At 34.3% G+C, this 24,998-nt stretch overlaps 4 protein-coding genes and 1 long non-coding RNA gene across 6 annotated transcripts; all 5 read right to left on the bottom strand.

Moving 5' to 3' along the window:
- Window positions 1-875: 875 nt before the first annotated feature.
- LOC124448374 (ribonuclease H2 subunit C-like) lies at window positions 876-4,053 on the bottom strand. Its single transcript, XM_046999383.1, has 4 exons — window positions 3,994-4,053; window positions 2,593-2,636; window positions 2,315-2,434; window positions 876-1,208 (listed from the first exon to the last, which is right to left on the bottom strand). The coding sequence occupies exons 1-4, from the start codon at window positions 4,034-4,036 to the stop codon at window positions 1,161-1,163; spliced, it is 255 nt and encodes an 84-aa protein (XP_046855339.1). The 5' UTR covers window positions 4,037-4,053; the 3' UTR covers window positions 876-1,160.
- A 2,509-nt stretch (window positions 4,054-6,562) lies between these two features.
- On the bottom strand, window positions 6,563-10,739 carry LOC124447805 (zinc phosphodiesterase ELAC protein 2-like). The gene is made up of 9 exons (XM_046998804.1): window positions 10,685-10,739; window positions 10,039-10,177; window positions 9,585-9,623; window positions 9,329-9,423; window positions 8,419-8,500; window positions 8,186-8,303; window positions 7,501-7,579; window positions 7,257-7,398; window positions 6,563-7,120 (listed from the first exon to the last, which is right to left on the bottom strand). The coding sequence occupies exons 2-9, from the start codon at window positions 10,156-10,158 to the stop codon at window positions 6,983-6,985; spliced, it is 813 nt and encodes a 270-aa protein (XP_046854760.1). The 5' UTR covers window positions 10,159-10,177; window positions 10,685-10,739; the 3' UTR covers window positions 6,563-6,982.
- An 11-nt stretch (window positions 10,740-10,750) lies between these two features.
- LOC124447803 (zinc phosphodiesterase ELAC protein 2-like) lies at window positions 10,751-14,710 on the bottom strand. 2 transcript variants are annotated; one of them, XM_046998803.1, is made up of 4 exons: window positions 14,656-14,710; window positions 14,199-14,363; window positions 12,005-12,536; window positions 10,751-11,284 (listed from the first exon to the last, which is right to left on the bottom strand). In XM_046998803.1, the coding sequence occupies exons 2-4, from the start codon at window positions 14,219-14,221 to the stop codon at window positions 10,841-10,843; spliced, it is 999 nt and encodes a 332-aa protein (XP_046854759.1). In that variant the 5' UTR covers window positions 14,222-14,363; window positions 14,656-14,710; the 3' UTR covers window positions 10,751-10,840. The 2 variants fall into 2 exon arrangements, with proteins under 2 accessions (XP_046854759.1, XP_046854758.1); XM_046998802.1 differs by having other exon boundaries at window positions 14,150-14,363.
- A 4,921-nt stretch (window positions 14,711-19,631) lies between these two features.
- LOC124449115 lies at window positions 19,632-20,309 on the bottom strand. Its single transcript, XM_047000061.1, has one exon. The coding sequence runs from the start codon at window positions 20,307-20,309 to the stop codon at window positions 19,632-19,634; it is 678 nt and encodes a 225-aa protein (XP_046856017.1).
- Window positions 20,310-22,074: 1,765 nt separating this feature from the next.
- LOC124447807 lies at window positions 22,075-22,879 on the bottom strand. Its single transcript, XR_006948832.1, has 2 exons — window positions 22,236-22,879; window positions 22,075-22,162 (listed from the first exon to the last, which is right to left on the bottom strand). It is a non-coding gene; the product is annotated as an uncharacterized LOC124447807 (long non-coding RNA).
- Window positions 22,880-24,998: the final 2,119 nt, after the last annotated feature.

Raw genomic sequence — 24,998 nt, forward strand, 5'->3', positions numbered from 1 at the left:
GATGAGAACAGTCAAGCTGTTTGCAAAGATATTCGCCATTTTCAAATAAGAAATTTGATAAACTTTGTATTGAATGGGGAAGATTTTTGCCTTACGAATACATTCCATAATAAACGCACGCCAAAGACTTTGTAACAAAACTGGTTTGCTCTTGACTATTTGTGCTCAACATTAAGTAACTCGAGAATATTCCTTAACCGCTGAAACGTGTTTTCGCCGTTGCTGTTTGTCGTTATTTAAAGTTTTGAATAAAGAACAGTTAAATTTTGAAAATATAGGCAAATGTCCTTATGCCATCGGTAAGAAAAATGCTTATTTTCATCTTAAACTACGATATCTTTTAGTTAATTTTGAATGATTACTTTTTTGAGACCATTCATCATTGTAGAGAATACTCATTTAACTCCATAAACAGTTAATACTGTTTAAACAGAAAATATTTAAACGTTTCACGTGATGATGAAGTCACGAAGATTTGCGTACAGGGAAAATGTGTCGACAATGATGCGCGTAAGAATGGTGTGTTAAGGCTTTCAGCAGAACATAAGACAAGCGGGTTGCAAAAAACCTGGCCCAGATATATTACCAATGAAAAAAGCGTATGTATAATAATTTCCAGACTGTTCCTATACTTAAAAGATGATGTCCATTAATGATACGAATTTTGGATAACTTGTTCCTTGAAAACGTATAAATATCAGAAAACGTTTTCGCACAAGAATATAAAATGTAAAAAAAATGAACACATCGAAGACCCCATTAGTTTTTCACGCACGATCACAAGTTTAAACTCATAAAATATTATTAAAAGACAACCACGAGATCGCTGTAATTTAAAGAACTATACGCATGTGTTGCAGACAAAGATAACACTATTCAAGCAATCCACAACTCACTTTCTCTTCCACAATCTACGTATGTTAAAGAAAGCAGCACCAATGGTAGCTTTCCAATGTACATGTTATATACAGATTTTGGTTTGGATTGAAATCAATCGGAATAAATGATTAACGATCAATTATGATTGACATAAACTTTCAATAAAATTGAAATTGAATGAAATGTACATTCTTCTTCTAGTTCATCAGAGGAAGAACACTTTGAAACATCATCCTTCTCCACCCTGAGGTAAGAATTAGAAATTACCACTTCGACCATTGTCATGTAATTTTTGCCATAACAGTGTCAGTCTTCACAGGTTGATGTATCTAAATTTTGGCAAAAACACATCTTATTTTGGAGAATTATCTTTGATTGAGTAAGTCCTAAAGTAAATCACTATTACCACATTTGATTTGATTATGTTGGAAAGTGAAATTGCACTTGAAGTATATTTCTCAATCATTACAGCAGTTGGACAGTTGAAATCACTTATACTAGCACAAGTTCTCTTCTAAACACAGCTCTCTGCTCCTTCCACTACGTACATAAATCATATCATCCTTTTATAGAAACTGGAACAGCAGATGCACTCTTCCAAACACAACTTACAGGACAATAACTCACAACACTACTCTCTAACTTATACCCTATCACCCTACAAATCAATGTACCAGTACATTGACCAGGACAGAACACACTCTCTGCCAAACACAATTCTGTGTACAATAACACAAATCGAACTTTGCTATATCACACATATAATCCTTATCCATTGATCTACATGTTTTCATGCATGTGATAATCTCCACCTCTAGCAATTTAAACATGAATCAATGACAGACGTCGTACAAAGTTTCTGAAGTTTCTACAACATTAATGGACATTACATGTTTGTAAATATAGATCGTCCAGGTTGGTATAGTTCTGAGAAGGACTGTTTTTGTTGTTTGTTCTAAGTTCTAGGTAACAAACCTCCCTGAACAGATCACAGCAATTATCGGCACCTTACAAACGACTTATTCACAATACAAACAAACGGTCGACTAACAACATTACACTTCACACTAATTCACAATGACAATACACAATTGACACCAACACATTACAACTAAAACATCACACCTAAATCACACATGACAACTAAAAATAAAAATATTTCACTTCACACTAATTCACAATGACAATACACATTTCCTGTACACACAATACAATGACGTAAGAACCAGATAACAAATACGGATAACCTGACGTTTACTCCTCATTTGACTCTGAAGATGACTACCGCTAAGGTTGTCGAAACGTCAGGCAACAACAACAAAACTATACCAACCTGGACGATCTACATTTACAAACACGTAACGGTACTCCGGGTTCAAACCATTTACTTTATTAATGGACATTGATGACGATGAATGTTATAGAAAGTTCTCACCGCTGAAGAAATGTAAATCCATTGCATTGCCTTTCTGATCTTGTCATTTAAACAAGGCCTGTCCTCAAGATTCCAATGTGTGAATTCAGAAAATCTTTTTATAGCTCGAAAAGATCTATCCTAAAAATTAAGTTTTGTAATAGTTTCAATATTAGCTAAAAAGCAATAAAATTATAAGATACACCAAACACACATTGTGTGAAACTTATAAAAAAATTATAATTATATTAATGAAATGTTTTGACAAAATATATTGTTCACTAAAATCGAAGGCTCACCTGGTTATCAGTGACAGGTTTACGATTCTCCCTGAGAAGATAGCCTGAAATAAAAAACTTACACAGATTCATTTCATTCCTGTGAACCAAAAAGGATAACAGATCTTGAAAAGGTTACTACTAAGTAAAAGTCATTGGCAAAATTGTAAAAGTCAAGACAACAAGAAGATCGATAATTGGGGAGAGAGCAATATTTATATAAGCATGTTATATCGTTTTAAAACAATGGATTTCAAAAGAGCTTAACACTTCCTATCATGAATATATGAATATTCCTCCTCCCAATCATTGATCTTCCTAGGCCCTTGGTAAGAATACTTATCTTGTCTACTTAGTAAGTGTACTAAGTTCATGGCATCAATATTAATTGAGGGAAACCATATAATCTGTGAAGGGCTGATTTCTCTAGAAAGTGAAATTGTTTTGAAAAAAAATTTACCCAGGAATAGCAGAATATAAGAATGTGGTCCCCCTCGTTAAAATGGGATTGATGCCAATGACTAAGTTCATCAACTACATACATGTAAAAGTAACATGGTCACCAAATCTACAAAGTTGACTACCTAAAGAAGACCTGGTGGATACTAAGTAAACAACTTTGACTATATTAGGGCATGATTAACCTCTGAAATTGTGAAACCAAAGCAAAACTAAATTGCAGTGCCCTATGATATCATGATTTTATATATCTGCAACTGCAAGCAATGTAAGAAAGTTTAATTTACAAACTTATAGCTCTTTAAAGTTGGGTTGAGTTTTTGAAGACCCAAATCAAAAGGCATCTGCTAACTTTTAAAAAATGCACTTAACTGCTTGTACTTTCCCATGCAAACCCAAGTGTGTGCTAGAGAGCCATGTTCTCAAATAAGGGCTTCTTTTGATACATACATAATGCTGAAAAATGAAGCTTTCACTGGTGATTATTTGTAAGCATTTAATGTCATTGATATGCTATTGAGTCAACATATGTACAAAAGGTCACCTCCTGTGATTTTTGACAAGCTGAACACTTTTGTCATATTGCCACATTTGTTCTTTATCAAAAACTTTGAAGAGCAGCATTAACATAGCATGACCAAATTTATAGGCTGCCTAACTTAGTGACCTCAAAATCACTTGAGATGGCCTCTTCCACGGATATGCTGCCTCAACATTGGGAGCCACAGAGACTAGGTACACAGGCCACTTGATGAGTAACATACATAAAGATCATAAATGTTTATGTGTTTATATGGTACAGTAATATGCAGCTGTTCCAAAGGTACAATGAGTGAAGTTATTTTTTTCACATACACAACAAAGCAAAAAATAATAAAAAGGTACCAAGCATGTTAATATAGTACCAAAGCAAATAATAAAGGTACTAAGTATGTCAATACAGTTTAATCAACATTATCTTACCACTGTATCCATCTGGTATAGCAACTTTCTCACCCATTAACATGCGGCCACGAAATGAAACTTTAAGTAAAAATTAAAGGAAGTTAAGCTGGAATGGTTAGGCTAAGCAACACTACACACAGACTCATATTACAGGGAGGTGAATCCTGGGGAGTGGTTTGAGAAGATTTTAAGTGAACAGCTTTTTTACTAAAAACATATTCACTCAATTTGTCTGGAAAGTGTTTTCAGGATAGTTGACTTTTTAGAAAATTCAAATGCATCCTACATACTTCATCCCAGCAACTACTTCATACCAAAAGTTACACAATTGGTAGGTACAAAATACTTAATCCTAACACGGTTTTATATACACATGAAAACATGTGACTTGGACAAGATTTGAAATCGCACCTTTGGATATTAGTCCGACGCTCTACATGTTGAGCTACCTTGCCCACAGGGTTTGGAGACAAGTCAAATTTCTTTTAAACTGCATATGGATAAGAGATTCTCGCCAAAATAGCAGTTTTCCTGGATGGCACAATGTTTTGACTTTATGTATATTCTCTAATGATGGCCTTGGAATTACTGTGGGCTTGATAGCTCAACAGGTAGAGCAGCCGACTAGTATCCTGAAGGGGCAAGTTCCAATTTCCTCCAGTCACATGTGCATATAAAACTGTGTTAGGATCAATATTATGTATATTCTCTAATGATGGCTTTGGTAGGTACAACAATTCAGAAAAGGACATTCAAATTCTAAAGTAACTATGTGGTTACATCTAGCACACCTATGTATCACACATATGGATTGTCTACAGAAAAATTGATTAGGGAAGGTACGAATGAACATGCAACTTTACTACTAAAGAAGGGGAACTGAACTATGGATGATTTTGTTGGGAGGAGGCCCTAGTTTTGTGAGATGTCGTTTGGTCTAACCAGTCTAGTTTGGATGTAGATTTTGGTGGCTCCTTTGTGCGCCTCGCTGTCCCTTCAAATGTCAGAGTTTAGGTGGGTTTGTATAAACTCCCAGAAATGTGTAGTTTGACAGTTGTTTCAGCTCAATTGGTTGGTATCAGGGAAATTTGCACTCCCCTGCCCCCCTTCAAATCAAGGCTAGTCTAGTGGGAGGGTTGGGAGAAGTTATTTCACTCACACTACCCACCCGCTCAAGAAAGTCAACATTCCGCTAGCTGAAGTTTTCAAAATAAAATATTTAATGCAAATCATCAAACCTTTCTTCATTCCTTTCCATCATCCTTAATACAACTTTGAAAATATTCGTCGACTTCAGCTTCGCCATTGTGCTCTATTTTGCACGGTAAAAGATGCACAGTTGGTTTTTCTGTAGCATCCTTAGTGCAAGAGGTTAAAATGTCTATCTTTGACATAAATCACGATTTATTGACGCTGAGCAAAAAGTAATTTTTTACAAATTAAACAACGAAAACACGACTTGCGACTGTGTGCGACTGAATATAGGGAATATAGGCAAGTAGCTTGCCGCAAGTTGTCATCCGTCAACAGGCGATTGAAATGCCGCGATATCCGTTTTCTCATTGGTCATGTATCAAGTGAAGTTTAGAGTCTAGAGGACACCAGTTGCTGACATAGAACAGAATAGACATCTAACAGAAGGTCCACTCGGCTAAAATCGAGGCATATTTTTTCACTACGCACGCAACAAGATACTTTCACAAAATCAATATGGAATAGTATTGCACCAGAATGCTATTTTACTCATGGTTCACGTTTAAAGCAAACGTATAACGAAATTTTTACAAATAATTATCATATTGCAAAGAAGATAAGTTTGCAAGCTTTTGTTGTGCACAATGATAATTTTCGTAAAACATCTATATTTTCTATTGCGATCTAGTGGAAGTATCTTGCTGGAAGGCGTGTCTGCTAAGAATTTGGTTCAGAATAGCGGGGCACATAAACATCAGAGGTTCCAACACGAGTGGACATTCTGTTCAGATATCTATTCTGTGCCCATTGCTTGGATTTAATTAAAATTTAGAAGGCCTGGACATAACCCTAACCATTATTCACATAATACCCATAAAGCTTTCTTCTATAACGTTGCTTTTGCTTTTACACTCGAGACTCGAGAGTGGAAATGGCGTTTTGCAGTGTTGTTGTTGATTTGCATTTCCCCGCCATTACTGCTATATGTGCCCACAATCTAACGTTTAACGTAAAATGGCTACTGGTCTGCTACTGGTGCAGGCTAAACTGCATTCTACTTATATCAGTCATGAAATAAAGAAATGTCAATTTTCTCTGAGCAATCTCTTGCATTTCTCGAACTTTTGATTGAAGTGGCGATTAAAAAATGCAATGCAAGAATAAAACAAAATCGTTCGAAATTGCAACAAAATGCACTGATATACGCTGCCTAGCATTGGCTATAAGCTATGACGAGAGAGTGTTGGCTGAATTTAAAATCGGCTTGACAGTCAGTAAATATAACACTTCATAAACAGCATTTTATAAACACAGGCGCTGATTGGTTGTCACATCTGAAAGTTGCATGTTTGCGCGGGAAATGTAATTAAAATCAATAAACTTCGCCAACGAATTTCTCGTTTTCTCAAACTTGCCGAGTGTTTCGATAACTCTTAAATACCTTTCTCGTAATTTTGTAAGTATAGTGCTAATGTTTCGTTCATGCTTTTCTTAAACCCCACGCAAAAATCTGCTTCAGTTGTCGGGGTCGGCCTATCTATCTGTCAATAGAAAGTATAAAAATTACCCCCTTTGAGACACCTTGAGTCTACACAATGTAAAAAAAACTTTCTGGAGTGGTATGATTAGCTATATAAAACTAAATGTTAGGTAATTTCAATTCAAAATTACTTGCAAGCCTGTAAGTTTGAAGGCAAAGAATTCATTCGTTCGGTTAAGTAGCTACTCCAGTCAAATATTTAGTCGGGCATTTTCTAGCAGAACAGTATTTCACTAAATATCAAGTTGATGTCTGCGTTGGTGAATGGACATTTTAAGAATTCACAAGAATGGGAGAGTCTTTTGATTTAACAGCTTGCTTCTGTTTTCTTTTTTTCTTCCATTGGTATACAAAGGTTCTCTCAACATTTGCCATTATTCCACGAATATTTTTAAGATCTTTTTGCTCAACCTATAACGATAAACTCCCTTTGGAAAAACACCAAAATTCGCTACGTTTGCAGATACTTTGCAAAACAGTAATTTCGACATGTACAATCTTTAATTTTACAGCCTTTTTCCCAATCGAAACGTGACATGAAACATACCGTCATATGATCAAAAGCGAAGCTCACGTTATGAGGCAGTCTTGAAGATTTACAGGGAAAAATATGTCGATTGCTGATGTGTGTTAAAATCGTGTACTCGGCTTTCATCAGTTCACTACATTTGATTGCTTCAGATACGGTACTACATAAGAGAGACACAAAGGTTTACAAACAGGAGTATGGACAATGAAATAGCAAGTTGAATATAAAAAGAGCAAGACATAGTTTGCCTCACTTATATTACCAATGAGCAGTTTCTTTCGCTCTGTAAAGCAGTTTATCATCGAATGTTGCCTCGTGAATGAGTAATGTCGCATTTTCACCTATAGCAACAAAAAGTAAATATTTCTTCCAATGATTGTGGCGAAAAGACTTGTCTTCGGAATTAATCTAGAGTTAACCAGTAGAATTTCCAGATATTCAGAGGACGGATAACGTGAAAGGAAACTGCCAACGCGAGTCCTTTATGATATATTTAACGAAAGACACATTGAAATTCGCGTTCGCAAAAAATAAATGTTATATAATTGAAAATAGGATAAATTTTTGAGATTAGCAAAAGCTCAGTCTTTGCGAAAAGATTTCGCTATTCACGATGGCTCTTGCCGAATGCCCAAACAAGGGGTGAAACAGGTTGCCTTCATTTCCTGGACAGGGAGACGGACATAGAACAGATTTCATTTTTATTGTTGCTCAAAAAAAGCATCTTCCAGTCGTAAGTAGCAAAACATATTTTGCTGCATCTAAACCTGTTATTAACTAAACGACTGCTCTTTATAAAACAAGCAACAACTTAATGAGATTGGGCAATATTTCGATAAGGCCATATCACCACAATAAAATTTTTCCTTTCGTTACTCGTGAAAAAAAATGATGCAGTAGAGAAATAGCGAAATAAAAAGAGAATGGATTTGTCGGTTTCTCCTAACCGGCATCAATTAACTGTTTACAAGGTCTTGTGTCAGCAGAATAAACGATTTTCCATCCATTGCGTTCAAGTACCAAACCATGAGAGTAATCACTATGTTTCGTAGGGACAACAGAAATCTGAAAAATAGTTAACTCGAATTCTGTATTGTGTGGTACGCCAAAGTCAATCAAACCTCGAGTACTTTTATCGAATATTCAAATATACATGGTGTTTAGAAATTTATCAACTTACAGAAGAAAATCCCAAAGAGCGACTAAATTGTTTGCCTTCTTTCTTCCCCAATCCTCTTTTCACCCACCAAAACTGAGTGAACCTAAAAAACAAATATTGTGAGCGACTAAACAACAAGGTTGCTATAAGTTAGTCATTTTAGAACACATGCACAAAAATACACGAATTTCGTTAAGAAATTTCGCTAATAGAACAAGGCCCAAACAAACTACTAATAATATGCTATGAGATATTTCTCAACTGTGACTGGTTGATTGCAATGCAGTTTATCTGTAATTGCTCAGTAGAAAAGTATAGTTGCACCATAAATACTGTAACCTGATTGGCTGAAAACAGTGAAAGCCAAACAAATTTTTCAATTCAAAAAATACATGGCGGTAGTTGTAAATAACCAAAGATTTCCACAATTGCAATCGTTTGAAATTCAAGAATTACAAAAGAATGCAAAGAATAAAACAAAGGAGCAAGTACGGTTTTGGGGAATGTTTTAACAGTTAGACCGCATAACGAAGCTATCTGAAGCTATAGAGAGTAACGAAACAAGATAGAGTTGGACGGTACAGGCAAACTATAACTCAAAGTAAACTGTTTTTAATCGTTCTTTGAACTCACGCTATTGGGCAGCAGTCTTTGAAATACTCACCCGTGCATGTTTATACGTAATTGCACTTGAAACTATACTATTACCTACACAAATCAATGCCATAGCTAGCCTCGATAATAGAGGAGGAGGTAATTCATATATGCATGTTAACATCCGCAGAAAAAAAAAATTCATTTACAGGAAAATTGGTCCACAATTATCGAGGTGGCTATGGAACTGATAAAAAGTCAAATGTCATTAGTGCTAACTTATAAAAAGAAATGAAAAAAAAACCCAAAAAAAAACACAGAAAGATAGAATTTTCACCTGAAGTTGAAAGTTTCACCACACAGCATTTCGAAATATCTTAAGTATAAATCCAAAGTTTCTGGACCAATAATTCTTACGAAACTTGAATCACCCTAGATATGACACAATTTACCTTCTAAAGTACCGGAAAATTTCAACCGTTACAACACACAAAGGTAATTTTGCAATTATTATAACAGCAAAGTTTGGCATAAAATTATTGCAAAATAAAAAGAAGACATGCAAAGCTGTAAAGTCATTCCTACAAGCTCACCATAATCTTCTTACGATGTCGTAAAATATTGACAAGACCCTAAAAATTGATAATTTATGATAAATATTCATGGTTTAACATGCATAAATGATTAAATATATTGATTGCGTCAGTAATGAACATATATTATAACAGGTTAGAGATTGGAGCTCAGCCAAAATACCTAAAACACATTTGATTTGTAAGATTTGATTCTTTCAAAACTGACAATTAACAGAGTTTATATGGCATTTAGATTTAAAATTACGCTATCAACAATAAACTTATTTGGACCGTGGACTAACCATAGACTGGTTTTAAACAATTAAGATGGTTTGTCTAAAATCGGTTTCGATTGAAGAAAATGAATTTTACAGGTTTCGTTTTACGTATCTTAGGTGAAAAGATTGAGCCAACGTGTTATGTGGAGTATTGTAAAACTAATAGCAGCAATAATATAAAAGTACGAACCTACCAAATGATGGTCAATATGCATATGGGAGACGAACACGGTACGGATTCGCTTTAGCATCGTGTTCACATCGTCTCCGTAATGATAAAACATCTGTCTCAACGTCCCTTCGCCACAGTCCATTAAAATGGACGTTTCATCACTGTGTAATAACGAAACAGTGATGCCAAAGTTGCATAAACAAAATTCTCAGTAAAGTAAAGGAACAGCGAAACGTGGAAGAGTTCACAGCTCACTCGTCCTGTTTACATATGTACAGTCTATGTTATAGCCAGCGTACAAATTTGGTCGTGGTATGTAAAATTTAGATTACATCATTTTCTTAGTAAGAAACACATATAACTTTACATAGCATAACAAAATTTCCGATCTGGCTACGTCAATGTTCACAATACAGTACCAGACACCATGAAAAATCTAGCAATCCAACAAAATATTTCAGTACAATAGGCTCACTATTCCATGTTGCAAGTATGAAATCCTTTCTCAATTGCAACCATTCTTTTTTCGATGCATTTGCAACGACATATCGTAGCTCTTACTATCACCTAAAGTGGTCCTCTATGTTTTATGTCCATCGCATGTTATTTATATAAAGCTAAGATTGTTTAAAGTAAACTTGTTTACTGAGTTAAGGTTTTTCCCTTACCTCAAATTCAACAAAATCGCGCTAGTATTGCGAAGATTTGATGAAATACGGGAACCAGTTCAAGGAAAACAACCTGAAAATCGTTGCTCAACGTAGAGCTTGCGAACACATTTGAACGACTTCCATTTGCCGACAGTACTTTTTCATTTACAGCTTTTACAGCCACCAAGTTTTGTTCAAAGCCTTCAAAGGTATTGGCCGAAAATTATACCTCAAAGTCGGAGCAGCAAAATGGACAGAACCCTCAGGAAAATCTTTAAAACCAGAATGAATTTTATCCATAAACAATGAATAGTACAGCGGCGGGAAAATGTTCACGTGAAGTTTATTTAACCTATCATAAACTTCATCAAAGACGGTGAAAGCTGGTCTTTCAACCACGTGATCATTCATCATAAGATGTTTCGTTTCTGGGTGAAACGTTGTCATCCAAGATTTGTATTCCATGGAATTTGCTATATCTTTTCCGGTCATGTGAATTACTATGTCCACGTGAGTGTGCAAATCACTTGAGAAGAAATCACGTGAGATGAAAGAAGATAATTTGTTGAGGACTTGTTTTGATGGACAATCTATGACAACAAATGATTGTCGATTGATCTAAATAGAACACAAAAAACCCTTTAGCACAAAAATTAAATACGTCAATTTAGTTACTATAAATTATTTTTGCAAGAGTTTATACTTGTATATTCAAACAATTTTAATCAACCTGCGGCATTATTGTCTAAAAGCACATAACTTCTTTAAAAGTTGTCTTTGAAATAGCCATATCATATAGAGTATAACAGAATATATGCGTAGATAGTTGAGGTTAACAACAGTTGGTAATGTTTGTCCTGATTAACCCTTTCTCTCCCAGTGTTGCCTTATGGCAACATCAAGGAAACCATACAAAACGTAAAGGACCAAAAAAACTTGGGAAGTACGTAAAGGGTTAAGGATTTAGCACTCTTTATGGGCAGGTTACATGAGAACTGGATAGGCTAGCATGTGTATGGTAATGTTTTTCTTCGGAACGTTACAAAAATTTCTTTAAGAGAAAAAAAACGATGATTTGCAACTAATAGATTAAAAAAAGTAAACAAAGTTGAATTTTCGCGAAGAAAATACAACCAACTTTTTATTAGGCTTAAAAAGTCACTCTCCAGTCGACAGGCTATCCAGGCTTCATGCAGCCTTACTCTGGAAAACTAAAACATAAAACACGGTAACTCAAACAGTGCAAAAACTCACAACATGTAGCTACTTCCTGCTGAGCGTTGTTCATTAAAACTTTCCATTTGATACACTAAGTTTAAAATTGGATAGTTAACTCACCTGTGTTCCACAAGGTAAATCAACAGAATATCCCATTTGACACTTTGACATAGCATTTCTCAAAACGTCCTGTGCCAGGCCAAGATTTTCTGCTACATCCATGCGAACTCTTCGTAGCGGTTCTTGTAATAAAAACGCGTAAGAAACGGCAAGATTTGGGAAAATCGTCCGACCGTTCTCTTGCGAACAATCGCTTGTAGCAAAGGCGAAAATTTGAAAATTATTATCACTCGCAATTTCCAGCCAATTTATTCGTTCCTCAATCTGGTGAAGTTTTACAAACTCGAACTTACTCATGTACTGGAAAGATTTCTGTATTGTTTGTAAGAATGCATCCAAATTCGGTGGACCGTAGACATCGACAAGTTTATCGACCGAAAAGCCATCATTCTGCGTCGCTAGAAGCATGTTCGTCAGACCACCAATGTGATTGATTGTTGAGCCAGTCATGAACATCTTGTCAAGTCCCTTTGATGGTAATCCACCCATGCGAAAATTCCTTAATGTATTTTCACCCGCATTAATGATGTATCTAAAAATAAATCACACTGAGTGACTGAGCAGTGGTTGACAGTAAGGGAGGTGAAGGGGAAGTCGCCTCCTATGTTCCTTTTTATGAAAAGGTGATAGAAAACGTGTTCTTCTGCAAGAACCTTTAATTTTGACGTAATTTTGGATTCAACCAAACATGAAATGATTACATTTGCTACAGTATACCACATATTTTGTTTATTTGCATCTTTTCATGATAGAGCAGATCAGAAGAATGGCTGGTAATTTAACATTTATTGAGATTTATTAATATTTAGTCATTTAGACTTGACTTATATCCCGAAATAAGCATTTAAGCCTTATTGTTCCAGTAAAAATTTAGATTATCATTTGACTCATTCTGCCGGTTGCCACCTCCCCCCCAAAAAAATCCTCAATGACTGACTCACTGACTGACTTACCAACTGACTGAATTACAAACTGACTGACTGACTTACCAACTGACTGACTGACTTACCAACTGGCTGACGGACTGACTTACCAACTGACTGACAGTATCGTGATGCCCACAAGATAATAAAAATTATTTATTTGGATAGCGAGAATATTTTGCCTGTATGTTTATGGGATACGACATTTCTTACAAAAACGGAGAGCAATTAATGTTTTTACTGGTCTCTTATTGTCATTCATTAAATGGAAAAAGGAACTTTAAGATTCATCATGAACTTATAAGAGTAAGTCAAAGGTTATGTTCTATCTGACCAAGGAATAAGAAAAGCCAACTAGTTATGTAATCCATACATGGATACTAGATGATAAGCAAGGATACCAAATTCCAAAACCCAGTTATCTATGTAGATACTTGAAAAAAAATTTTATTTCAGAACCTGCTTGAGCCATATATCCAGTGGCGTATCTAGAGGTCACACTGGTCGGGCCGACCAAAAATTTCCCCCAAAAGAAAGAATTTGTTCGAATAAAAATTCAAAATAAATGAGTTTGAATTTCAAAATAGTTTTAATCAATTTATTGCGGATGTTGAGAGGATAATCTGAATCTTTAAATAACGATTTTGGTTTAATTAAACTCAAAATTTGCATTTAATGAGAAGTTATGTAGCAACAGTGTGCCGTTCCATGCTTTCATTTAGTCGGGCTCTCAAAATTCAGCCCGACCATACAAAATATTTTATAGAAAAATATTCCTAATCTAATTGGCTAATGACTTCTGAGCATGCTCAAACTCTCAGATTTGAAGCATCTAGTCACGCTCATTTTCTAGAGCCCGACTTGAGCCTTCGACAGACCTTAAGTTTAGTGTGGGTGAAGTTAATAGCTGCATGTAAAGTCATGGCCACTAAAATGATGATGAAGTTAAGATCTTAACCTGAGACAGTAATTTTTATTTTGAGTTGTTAGAAAGTTATATGTTGTTTGTTTGCACTTTAAAATTTGTTCATTAAACTTCAATAAAGTACTTATGTTTTACTATATGTATGATTGAAAATCATGACATCATAGGGCTGGCTCTTCATAAAAAGCGTGACCAAAATTATTTGCTCGATGCCCTGCATATATGCCACTTCTTCTACAAAATGACCAACTTTTAAGGTTGCTCAATTCAAATACTTGCAAATGTCTTTACACTTACCGATGATAGTTTGTAAATATATATAAACCAGGAGAAGCATCAGACTGACCTGGCTGGACAACCTGGAGCCATACTGTATCAGAAGGAAATTGTGATGTGGTGTGAATCTTGCAAGAGTTCCACAGAGGACAGTGTATTTTGAGGAGGACACGGCATGACACCAAATTCTTGGCTGTATACAATGTTTGCTTAAACATTGTAATGCATTAATATTCTAAAGAATTAATTCCTATTTATTAATGATTACCTGGGGGAAATGAGTTCATTCATTATATAGGTTAAGAATAAAGCTACCGGTAAAGTCACCATGCAATCCGTTAACAATTAAGTCCGTATGCTACGAATGAAGTCTGTCTATAAGTTAGAAGCTTCAAGAGAAAAGAGTTTGCCCTTCGAAATTTAAAAGTCAGTCATATTTTAAAGGCAACAATAAGTACCAGTACATATTTTCGTAAAAGCATATTTTAAATCTTACGTCAAAATGAAAAACAAAAAATTAATCATACCTAAATGCCAGAGGCAAGAAATATAGAAAAACATTTCATGATAAATTTTGGCCACAAGATGGTCAGGCCAAGAGCCGAGTTTCTTCGGAATTGCAATACTTCATGTTGGAATAGTATTGCGAATTACTGCCTCTATTGAAATAGATACGTCTGCGTACATCTGGGTAGCCTCTAGCCTGCCAAATATATGGTCACAAAACGTAGTAAGTATGAAAATTTTATTGATTGTTAAAAGGTGCTTAGTGCTAAATGCTGATTGAAATAACGCAAAAACTGTTAAAATCATTTCTAAATTAGTCAAACGCTTTAACTTAGACTCATGTTACGCAGCCGAGTTTATATGCTCACATTGTACGAAGCAAAGTACCTGGAAAGTAACAATTCTCACAATATTTAACGAGAAGTTCATTATCAGTATCACTGAATGTTAAAGTGAAAACTATGTTTTGCTATAAATACTACATCATCAATAACTTCTGTTTCAAAACTGTCCGAGGGTCTGTTTATTTTGTCCCGGGCTGGCCCGGTAAGCGAGATGAATTTTTGATGTGTTTTATATGACGTTCATCTTGCTTGCCGAGAAGTTTTTCGCAGTCAATATCAAAGCTTTTATAAAACATCTTTTACTTATAATCAGACAGATTATCAATAAAATGCTCCATTATCTTTGTATCGCAGCGAAAGTTCTTTCTTTTAACCATTCTCGTGTCTATTTTGCTCACTTTTACACGTGCACGAATTTTACCATTTTAATATGTTATCACACGCAAGCCCAAATAGTTAAAATTTAGCTCGGCAAACGGACTAGTTCGGCAGTTATGTATACATTAGAAAAATTTCATCCCGGCAGACGAGATCTCGCCTGTGCTATGTGAGATCTCGCTAAGCAGACCAGTCCATGTCGTCATATAAACACAAAAGAATTTTAATATATTATATACTACGTAAGGAGATCTTGCTTAACGGGCTATGTCGGTAAACGGCGGCTTGGCTTCCATACAAACAAGCCGTGAGACGGTAAGATATATGGGGTTTGATACTCTGTGGGTGTGATACTCTATGGGATATGATACTCTATTGGGTATGATACTCTATGGGTATGACACTGTATGGGGTATGATACTCTGTGGGGTATGATACTCTATGGGGTATGATACTCTTTGGGGTATGATACTCTGTGCGTTATGATACTCTACGGGGTATGAGACTCTATGGGGTATGATTTATATTTATTTACAAGTATGTGACGCTTTTATTACTATTTTGGGGGGAAAAGAGACGTTCTGTTGCTCTAGCAATTCGTTGTTGCCTCGTGCATTGCTAGTGATTGCAAATATTTAATCGCATTTTAGGTTACACATGATGTATAACAAAAAAATTGAAAAATAGGGAAACATGGTTAAAGTGATCACACAGACTACTCCTCACGTATCAACGTCTGCCAAATGAAAATTTAGAGTCTACCGATGATTTGACGCTCAAAGAATTCCGATAAAGTTTGGCGGGTGTTTAGATATAATGTTTCTTACTCTAAAGGTTCGTTAGTTGTTTGTAGAAGAATGAGTAAATGACACCACTTCTCGTTTACACATTGCTACATGCTTATATCTTTAGGCATAAGTCATAAAAACATTGTTTTGTAAAAATAAATCCGTCATTAAATGCTTTCCTAAGTATAAAATGTTTACCATTTTCAATTATGCACCAAAACGCGGAAGGAATTGAAGAGGACTGGTATCTAAAGTGCAGAGAAATATCACTGATTACACGATGCTCAACGATCAGTTTTCGTTTGACCACGTTTAGAAAGTGTGCTCACACCTCTCCGGAAAAAGTGACTTTTTGACGTGTGGTTGCACATCTGCGGAAAGAAATTCCGCTCCCGTGTAGTTAGCTCTGTTACTTTTTTACCGTTTTCAGACCGATCCAGAGTTGTGTAAACGTAATCTTAAAAACGAGGTTTCAACGTACATTTACTACAGTGACGACGAATAACAACTTACATAAACGCTATCACTTCAAATGAAAAAACTGCAGTCTATACATTACACGTCATGTCAAAAACCATGTCAAACCGACAATTTTAAAAAGTAGAGTAAAACAAATTTATCTGCATATTTTGAATCGTTGGATCGTATTCTGTATTATGAAGATATCATGTCTTTGGGAACTTGTTTTTATGCCATGACGAATCAAAAATGATGTAAGTCCAATTAATTGTAGTCAGCCAGTCTCTGGGTTAACATAAGCAGATAACGCTGGAAATTTTTGCATCCGAAAACTATAAGCATGTACACAATTCCACTGACTGCGTCAAACATTATAGATTATATTTTTTAGGTTTTCCTTCCTTTTATTAAATAGCAAAAACATATTTTTTGTTTCTTTCATTGAGTTCTATTAAAACTGGAGCAGCTAAGGAGACTAAAGCTATGATGTAAAAACCATGGCGGCAACGTAAAGTGCCTATTTCCCTGAATGACTGCTATGCAGAAAAAAATATTTTCGACATTTCCAGGTGTGATTTTATATTGATTTTCCAGTCTCCAGTCGAACTTTAATTGCAGTTAATTCTGTTCGTAAACAAAAAATATATTTTAAAAATGCCGAATCGTTGTACAATTGTTGGATGTTCTAACATTCACAAAAAGGAGCACATCGCTTTCACAAGTAAGATATTTGCTTATTTTGTTTGTTCATAAAAGATTGAAAAACGATTACACTTGAAAGTCACAAAATCCCATAAGGCTGTATTACAAACATTAATTGTCTTGAATACTGCATATACTGACGTTTTCCTGTGTTTTTGTTTCAATAATTTTCAACATATTTTTTATCCAATCAACGCATAAAATCATAAACCTATCAATATAATTTACAATTCACTGTGATAATTGAAATAAGTACGAGCAACTTATCTTATCTACATTAGACACTTCAACTTTGGTTTCAAAGAAGTCATCGACTTGCAGTCATTTTCATGTAACTTTCACCTGTACTCATGACGTCATAATATATGTAAACACTAGCTCAGGTAATTTTTCTTCAATAGATGTACGTTGTTGTCTTGACGTCAATGTAAAGTGGACTTTTGGTTACATCGTCAATAAACCTCAAAACAACTTTATTTTCATGTCATTTTCTCGACAGCATATTAAGTTTTTTGAATTTTGCGAAGTTGTATACGTATTGTTTCGATGTTTGTTAAACTGATTGATTACGTATTAAACTGCTTTCTTAAAAATGGAAATCAGTGAAACAATTGTAATAAATTTTCATACAACCAATTAATTGGTATTACGTAAGAATTTTTCTTACACGTTTAACAAGGATTATGAGCACCATTATTTCCATAAATTATACGCTGCTGCAGAAACGTGTTTTTGTTAATTCATTTAACATATAGGTAATCTGAATGCTGCAATATGTATCTATAGCCTACATTTATTCAAACATTTAACTACGTTCTGCTGTGTATCAAATATACTAAATTACTGCAGAGCGATAGAAGATTAGGATATTCACTGCTGTGTCTGCTTTCCGTAGTATTACAAAAGTCATGCATAGATCATAGTTGCAGTTGTTTATTCTTTTTCACCAATAATAAAGTACCTAAATTTGTTCTTTTTTTTGCCTTAAGAGAAGATACAGTGGTGTTTAAAAACGGGAAGACATTCGACATGATTTACTTTAATTATGAACATATATTAGTGTATGTTTAAAGTGTAATACATTGCATGCACTTGCTTTCTTTTTTAATTTGCTTTGTATTTGTGTGGTTGGATATTCTTCAATGCTTTCATTTAAAGCAGTCTGAATAAAATTTGACGAGGTTGTTTTTAAATTTTTTTGGGGGAAATTTGAAGTACATGCAACCAACTCAATTTCCTGATAACATATACATAGCAATCGATGATTCAACCATGTTGATTATGATGATTTTTATAGTCAAGTGCTTAATTGGTTTGCTTATGATCAAAATATGGAGCTAAATTACAGTATGTATACAAAACATAACGTCGAGAATCCTTAGATGACAGATTTACATTACATGGGACGATGATTCCAATGTCCACATTCTGCGTCATTATACTTTAATTTCATAAAGAGTCATTGTCTAACACTTTTTTTATAGGGCATGCGGCACGTGCATTAATGTACGACGTGTTGATAATGCTGAAAAAACACTGAGAATTTGTTAATTAAGTTTTTAGTTTATTAAATACTTAAAGTTGATGACGCCGTATTGGTTTGGTAGTTTTAACGAAGTTTTGAGGTATTTCAATTGTACAAATTGGTATAGTAGTAAGTTTTGGTAAGGAAATACAAAATTAAGCGCTTTTAGACAAGCATTCGATTTCAATGCAAAAGAAAAATTTACTTACTTCATTTTACAGTCTTCTAATTCTAAATTTTATTTATAATTGCTATACTCGACTCCATATCTTCTCTAACTGAATGATTGCAATACTGTAACAGTTTCTGGTTATAACTGTTATTGTGAACAAATGTGTACAAATAAGTGAATAATAAATGTCCCAACTGTAACGATATTTAGAGGGATCTCGATGCTGAAACCTTTGGTAAAAAGGCTTTTCGGAGTATAGCATCTGCAAACCTTGTACGCCTACAACGCTAAGGTTACATTGCTCAATACGCATTAAAGAAAATGTTACAAAATAACTCAAAACAAATTCAAATGCTGATGACTACGAAATTATTTCCATTCCTATTATTTCTGATTTCATTGAACTTTCAAATCTGAATTATATGAGACTATACTTTGTACCTAAACACTTAACATTCATGTGACGTCCATAAAGTTTTCAGACGTTAGTATTATTTGTAATGATACATCATTGTAATGATAAAATATTCCAATAGGAAATTGTAAGCTTGTAATTTAAACGTTGATAATAACTATAATATGTTATAATTAAGTACGACAAAGCAACTGAAATAGTAAACACAGTTACTTAACGTCTTCTGTACTTTTTTCTTGCAATAATATGGTATATTGTATCGTCCACCAAATCCACACTGCAATCTTCGTTGCCAAAACGTGCCATCAACTCTTTTCTTTCGCTGCTGGAAATCATGTTCGTGTCATGATAATCAGAGGCACTAAAAAAGTTAAGGAAATCGTCTAGTGTTTTATATCGTTGTTTTGCAAATTCATAATCACTTGAAATGATTTCAAAGCCCATTTCCTCAATAAGGGATGTTGTTTCAGCTTTGGACATAAAAAATTGAATCGGTTTCTTATCATTAATATTCTTCAAAGCGTTCTGTCTCTTTGAGATTAGGCTTTCCACATAGAGAGCTATTTCCGGATAGGCTTCGTGACTCTGGAGAGCTATTGTCCCGTTTGGTTTCAGACATTCGAAAGCCGTTTGCAAAAAAGTTTTCTTTTCATCTAATGTAAGCCATTGAAAGGAAAAATTGCTGAAATGGATATCGTAGAAGGATTTGTTTCGCTGTACAAATTCACTTGAACTGTCACCATTTTGAAATGATATATTTTTATTCACTTTATAATTGTGTTGAATGGCGTAGTGAATTCTTCCTATGTCCGGATCAACACCAACCACTCGACCTTTTTCTCCAACAATCTCTCCGATACACAAGGTCAGCTCTCCCGTTCCGCAGCCCATATCTAAAATTTTATCATCTTGTTTAACGCCAACTTTGCTGCGAACTTCTTGCCTTGTTGTAGTTGAAAATTGTTATATTTAGAGTAGCTTTCAGCAGCCCAATAAATTTGTTTGTTAAGCACTTCCAGTGATGTTGTCATTATTTGGAAAATAATTTACAATTCACTGAGATAATCGAAATAAGTACGAACGACTTATCTTATCTAAATAAGACTCTGCAACTTTGGTTTCGAAGAAGTCATCGGCTTGCATCACTTTTATTGTAACTTTCACGTGTACTCATGACGTCATAATAGATGTAAACACTAGCTTCAGTAATTTTCCTTCAATAGATATACGTTTTGTCTTGACGTCAATGTAAAGTATACTTTAGGTTATATGGTCGATTAACCTCAAAACAACTTTATTTTCACGTCATTTTCTTGACAGTATATTAAGTTCTTGAATTTTGCGATGTTTGTATACGTAGTTTTGATGTTTGTTAACCTGATTGATTACGTAAAAAACTGTTATCTTAAATATGGAAATCTGTGGAACAAATGTAATATGTTTTCATAAAACCAATTAATTGGTATAATACGTAATAATTTTTTAGATGCGCCATTCTTTCCATAAATTATGATTTCTTTTGATGATAAATCGATTGAAGTAAAATAACAACTATGAAAACAACACATTATACGCTGCTGCAGAAACGTGTTTTTGTTACGTCATTTAACATATAGCTTATCTGAATGCTGCAATATGTATTTATAGCCTACATTTAAACATTTTAGTTACTACATTCTGCAGTGTATCAAATGCACTCATTTAAAACACACTTTGGAATGAGAGAAGATTAGGAGCATTTTCCTTTGTTCGCTTGACGTATGTTGTAGTATAAAAGCCATAAATATCATAGTCTGCAGTTGTCTATATTTTTTCACCAACTAAATTTCTTAAATTTGTTCTGTTTTTGTTTAAGAGAAAAGAAAATGAAGTTAGAAAACGGGAAGGCATTCGACATGATTTACTTTAGCAAAGTAACAAATGTTATGACCATATGTTAGTTTATGTTTAAAGTGTATTAGATGACGACATGCACTTGCTTTTCAAAGATTGTTTTATTTGCATTGTATTTGTCTCGTTGGATGTCATTCAATGCTTTTCTTCTAACACTGTTTAAGTAATAATTCGACGAAGATGTTTTTTTTACGTTTGATTTTTAGGGAAAATTTGAAATACGTGCAATCGAATTCAATTCCGTTATAACAACATAGCAAGCGATGATTCAACCATATTTAATTATGATGATTATCATGCTCAAGTACTTAATTGGTTTTCTTAGGGTCAAAACATTTGAACTAAATTATACAATATATACATACAGAGCATAACGTCAACAATCCTCGAATAACAAATTTACATTACGTGACACGATGACTCCAATATCGAATTTCTACGTCACACAACGTCATTTATTCGACGTCGTTTCCATTTGCGTTTTTAAATCCTTTCTGCATGTTGTTTGTATAAATTTCAAACGAAAATGATTCTTTGCATAACATAAGTTTTTTATTGTTATGATTTGTGAGCCCTAATAAGATCGTCTGAAGCAACGTGCTTCGACTGACCTTCAAACATTGACAAATTTAATTGAAAAAGATTATATTTCTTATGCTCTAAAGCTAATGCCGTAGCTATGTTCTTGTTAAGAAATGGGTTTTGACATTATCAAAAGTGATAACAATATGGCACACTCGACGATTTTCTTGAATTTTCAATATTACTTATCCTGCCACCATTATTATCATAACATATGAACAAGGTTTTCCTTGACTGCAGTCGCTGTTCTGTTGTGTTACTAAAGTAAACTTAAAGGACATGGAACGTATATTTTAAGTTAGGCTTAATTAACGGGAAATATCGCATAGACTTATAATATACCTTTGTTAGTTCAACCAAAGTTTTTGTCTTCATGTAACAAAGGTTTTTCTGACTCCAATTTAAAAGTTCCGCGGCCATTTTGATTTGTTTTGAATATAATGTGATATGCAGATTTATGCAATGACGTCACAACTGGGAGGCATATCTGGTAACACAATATACTTTTATATGTGTTTTGATGAAGTCATTGTGAATTATTCTTAAAAAAACGTTTTTTCACACTTTTTTTACATCATGTACATGCAATATATATAATGAAATAAATAAAGAAAAATAAGTTATATATTTATATATTCAGTATACATTTTGTATGGTTGTATCGGAGCTTGTTCGTGTCCATTTTCATTTCCACTCGTAGGAAATCGTAGACGATTAAAAACATCAACAAATATGACAGCTAAAGCTTCATGAAACATATTCGCCAAAGTCTGAGAGATGATTACAAATAGAAGAAAGTTTTAAGAATTGTATTTTGTAGACAGCAGATTTTGTTGTAAATTGTAATGTTATGTTGTGTAGTGTGTGACTGTGTCATATTATAGATTATAAGATATAACGGATATTATGTTGATGTAAAATAGTATAGTCATGTTAAGAGAACACTTCCTCACCGCAATGCGTCATTGCGGTAGGATGTAGGTAGAAACGGATGGTAAAGTTGTGCGTCATATGTGGACGCCCAAAGATGGAAATGGCCTTCGACATTTCTTGCCAAGAATATGGAAAATCCATCTCGAACATCTTCGATACGCAACATGACGGTATATTTTTTGTATGACTGCAAGTTCGTCATCACCTAACGGACTGTTTTCTTCAATATACTGCCAAGTATCTATTTCAAGGACATTTGCCGATATGTTTGATTGAAGAAAGCAAGTTCAGTCACGCAAGACAAGCCTGCATCCTGTGCCGATTTAAGTTTGCCATCATATTCGTCATATTCAACCGCTTTTCATGAAAGCAAAAGCATTCAATCGTTTTGCCATAAACTCACAATGGCCGCATTTACAGCAACTGAGTGAAGTTTTACGCCAACTATACATAGCTTCAAACTCCTCGTCTATCTGATCATCTACTTCGCTCGACGAAGAACTTTCTGAGTCAGAATTCTCACTCTCTACAAATTCATCTGGCATTGACTCAAACATATATGACTGAACCATAGCATCTTTGTTAATATTTTCCATTTTGAGTGCTATAACAGCAGTGTAAAGTCCCAAACTTTGCGTAATAAATGAGAATGCTTGTCAATTTGCAATATAAACAATATTCATCAGCGACAAAGTCTCCTGTTGTGACGTCACATATGAAATATAATTATTTTGGCTGCTCATTTCAAGATGGCGGAACAGCCCTTGAAATAAGCAAACTTTCATTCTAAATTGCGCTTTAAATATATATTTTCAAACCGGAAAAATAATGTTTTACGGAATACTAAACTGCAATGAATGATATCGCGACATGAAAAAATATATGTCCCATGTCCTTTAATATTTTATTTAGCGTGCGTAGACAACTACTATGTTGTAATATGGTAATATACAATCTAAGCTTGCAACTCACAAAGGTTAATGATAAAACATCTATATTTTAAAGAGTCTTATTTCGATATTTTGTAATGCATGCATGAGGCTCTTCATAAACCCTCGATATTTTAAAAATCTTAAGCATGATGATACCGGATGAAACTACAAAATCTTTAAAATCTTTCAAATCAAAATGTGGAGAGCAGTTGTGAAAATCTTGAATTGGGCAAAGTATAATCCGGATTTTGTTACTCTTTAATTATTCTTTTCTGAATGTGAGTCACATGCAATTTAAAATATGTTGACGTTGAATGAAGTCGTCTGTAGCTGGGCTGCTTAACATGCATCTTTGCCGATAAAATTGTGACTTCAAGTATTTCATACTAGCATTAAAATACTCTACTAAATATCATCAGTAAAAATTGCATTTTTTAGACGACTTCATTCAACGTCAACATGTTTTAAATTGCATGTGTAACTCGAATTCAGAAAAGAATAATTGAAGAATAACAAAATCTGGATTATACTTTGCCCAATTCCAAGATTTTCACAAACTGCTCCACATTTTGATTGCAAAGATTTTAAAGATTTTAAGTGTTATCCGTTATCATCATGCTTAAGATTCTTTAAAATATCGAGGGTTTATGAAGAGCCTCATATATGCAAGCATTTCTAATCATCATGCATTAACAAAGGATGCGTCAAAATTCATCGGCTATTACAAAATATTGCTTGACTTACGCAATTCAAACTTAAAGCACAGCGTTTTTCTGGCATGGCATTGCAGAGCCGACTATGTGGTAAATAAAATGCTGTGTTTCATAACTTTGAAACGAAGATAGCAAATTGTTGTTTTGAAAATAGTGTTAGACAATGACTGTTTATAAATTTGAAGCGAAGAGCATTACCATACACTTGCAAATTTCCTTGCTCCCTTCAACAGTAGCTATGTTATTTGATGCTTACTTATAAAATTACACAAATTGTTCAGAAACTAATAAAATGAAACCGACGTCATATCATGGAATTAAATGACGTAGAAAAGTGGACGTTGAAGCCATCACACCGTATAATAATTTCAGATGATTATTCTTGACCACCTGTTTAGTAGCTTTGGTAGTTCAGCAGCAAATGTTTTGAATTACAGCTGCATAGTCATTTGAATAAGTAGCTGTGCACTCACTTGGTAAAGCCAGCCCGAACTTTTATTCTTAAAGTGCAAACCTTTCAACAAAAT

The sequence above is a fragment of the Xenia sp. Carnegie-2017 genome, unplaced genomic scaffold (assembly GCF_021976095.1).
Source record: "Xenia sp. Carnegie-2017 unplaced genomic scaffold, XeniaSp_v1 HiC_scaffold_23, whole genome shotgun sequence".
In the NCBI taxonomy this organism is placed as follows: domain Eukaryota; kingdom Metazoa; phylum Cnidaria; class Anthozoa; order Malacalcyonacea; family Xeniidae; genus Xenia; species Xenia sp. Carnegie-2017.

Coding starts and splice junctions, on each gene's coding strand:
- LOC124447803 (XM_046998802.1), bottom strand. CDS start 14,346: ATGTTTAAGCAAACATTGTATACAGCCAAGAATTTGGTGTCATGCCGT. Junction 12,537..14,149: donor ATATTTACAAACTATCATCG/GTAAGTGTAAAG, acceptor ATTTATTTTTAG/ATACATCATTAATGCGGGTG. Junction 11,285..12,004: donor ATTTACCTTGTGGAACACAG/GTGAGTTAACTA, acceptor TGTTCTATTTAG/ATCAATCGACAATCATTTGT.
- LOC124447805 (XM_046998804.1), bottom strand. CDS start 10,158: ATGGACTGTGGCGAAGGGACGTTGAGACAGATGTTTTATCATTACGGA. Junction 7,399..7,500: donor GCGAAAGAAACTGCTCATTG/GTAATATAAGTG, acceptor TCTCTTATGTAG/TACCGTATCTGAAGCAATCA. Junction 7,121..7,256: donor TCGCTTTTGATCATATGACG/GTATGTTTCATG, acceptor TTATCGTTATAG/GTTGAGCAAAAAGATCTTAA.
- LOC124448374 (XM_046999383.1), bottom strand. CDS start 4,036: ATGTTAATGGGTGAGAAAGTTGCTATACCAGATGGATACAGTG. Junction 2,435..2,592: donor AACCTGTCACTGATAACCAG/GTGAGCCTTCGA, acceptor CTTAATTTTTAG/GATAGATCTTTTCGAGCTAT. Junction 1,209..2,314: donor GGATTTACATTTCTTCAGCG/GTGAGAACTTTC, acceptor GCCAAAATTTAG/ATACATCAACCTGTGAAGAC.
- LOC124449115 (XM_047000061.1), bottom strand. CDS start 20,309: ATGGGCTGCGGAACGGGAGAGCTGACCTTGTGTATCGGAGAGATTGTT.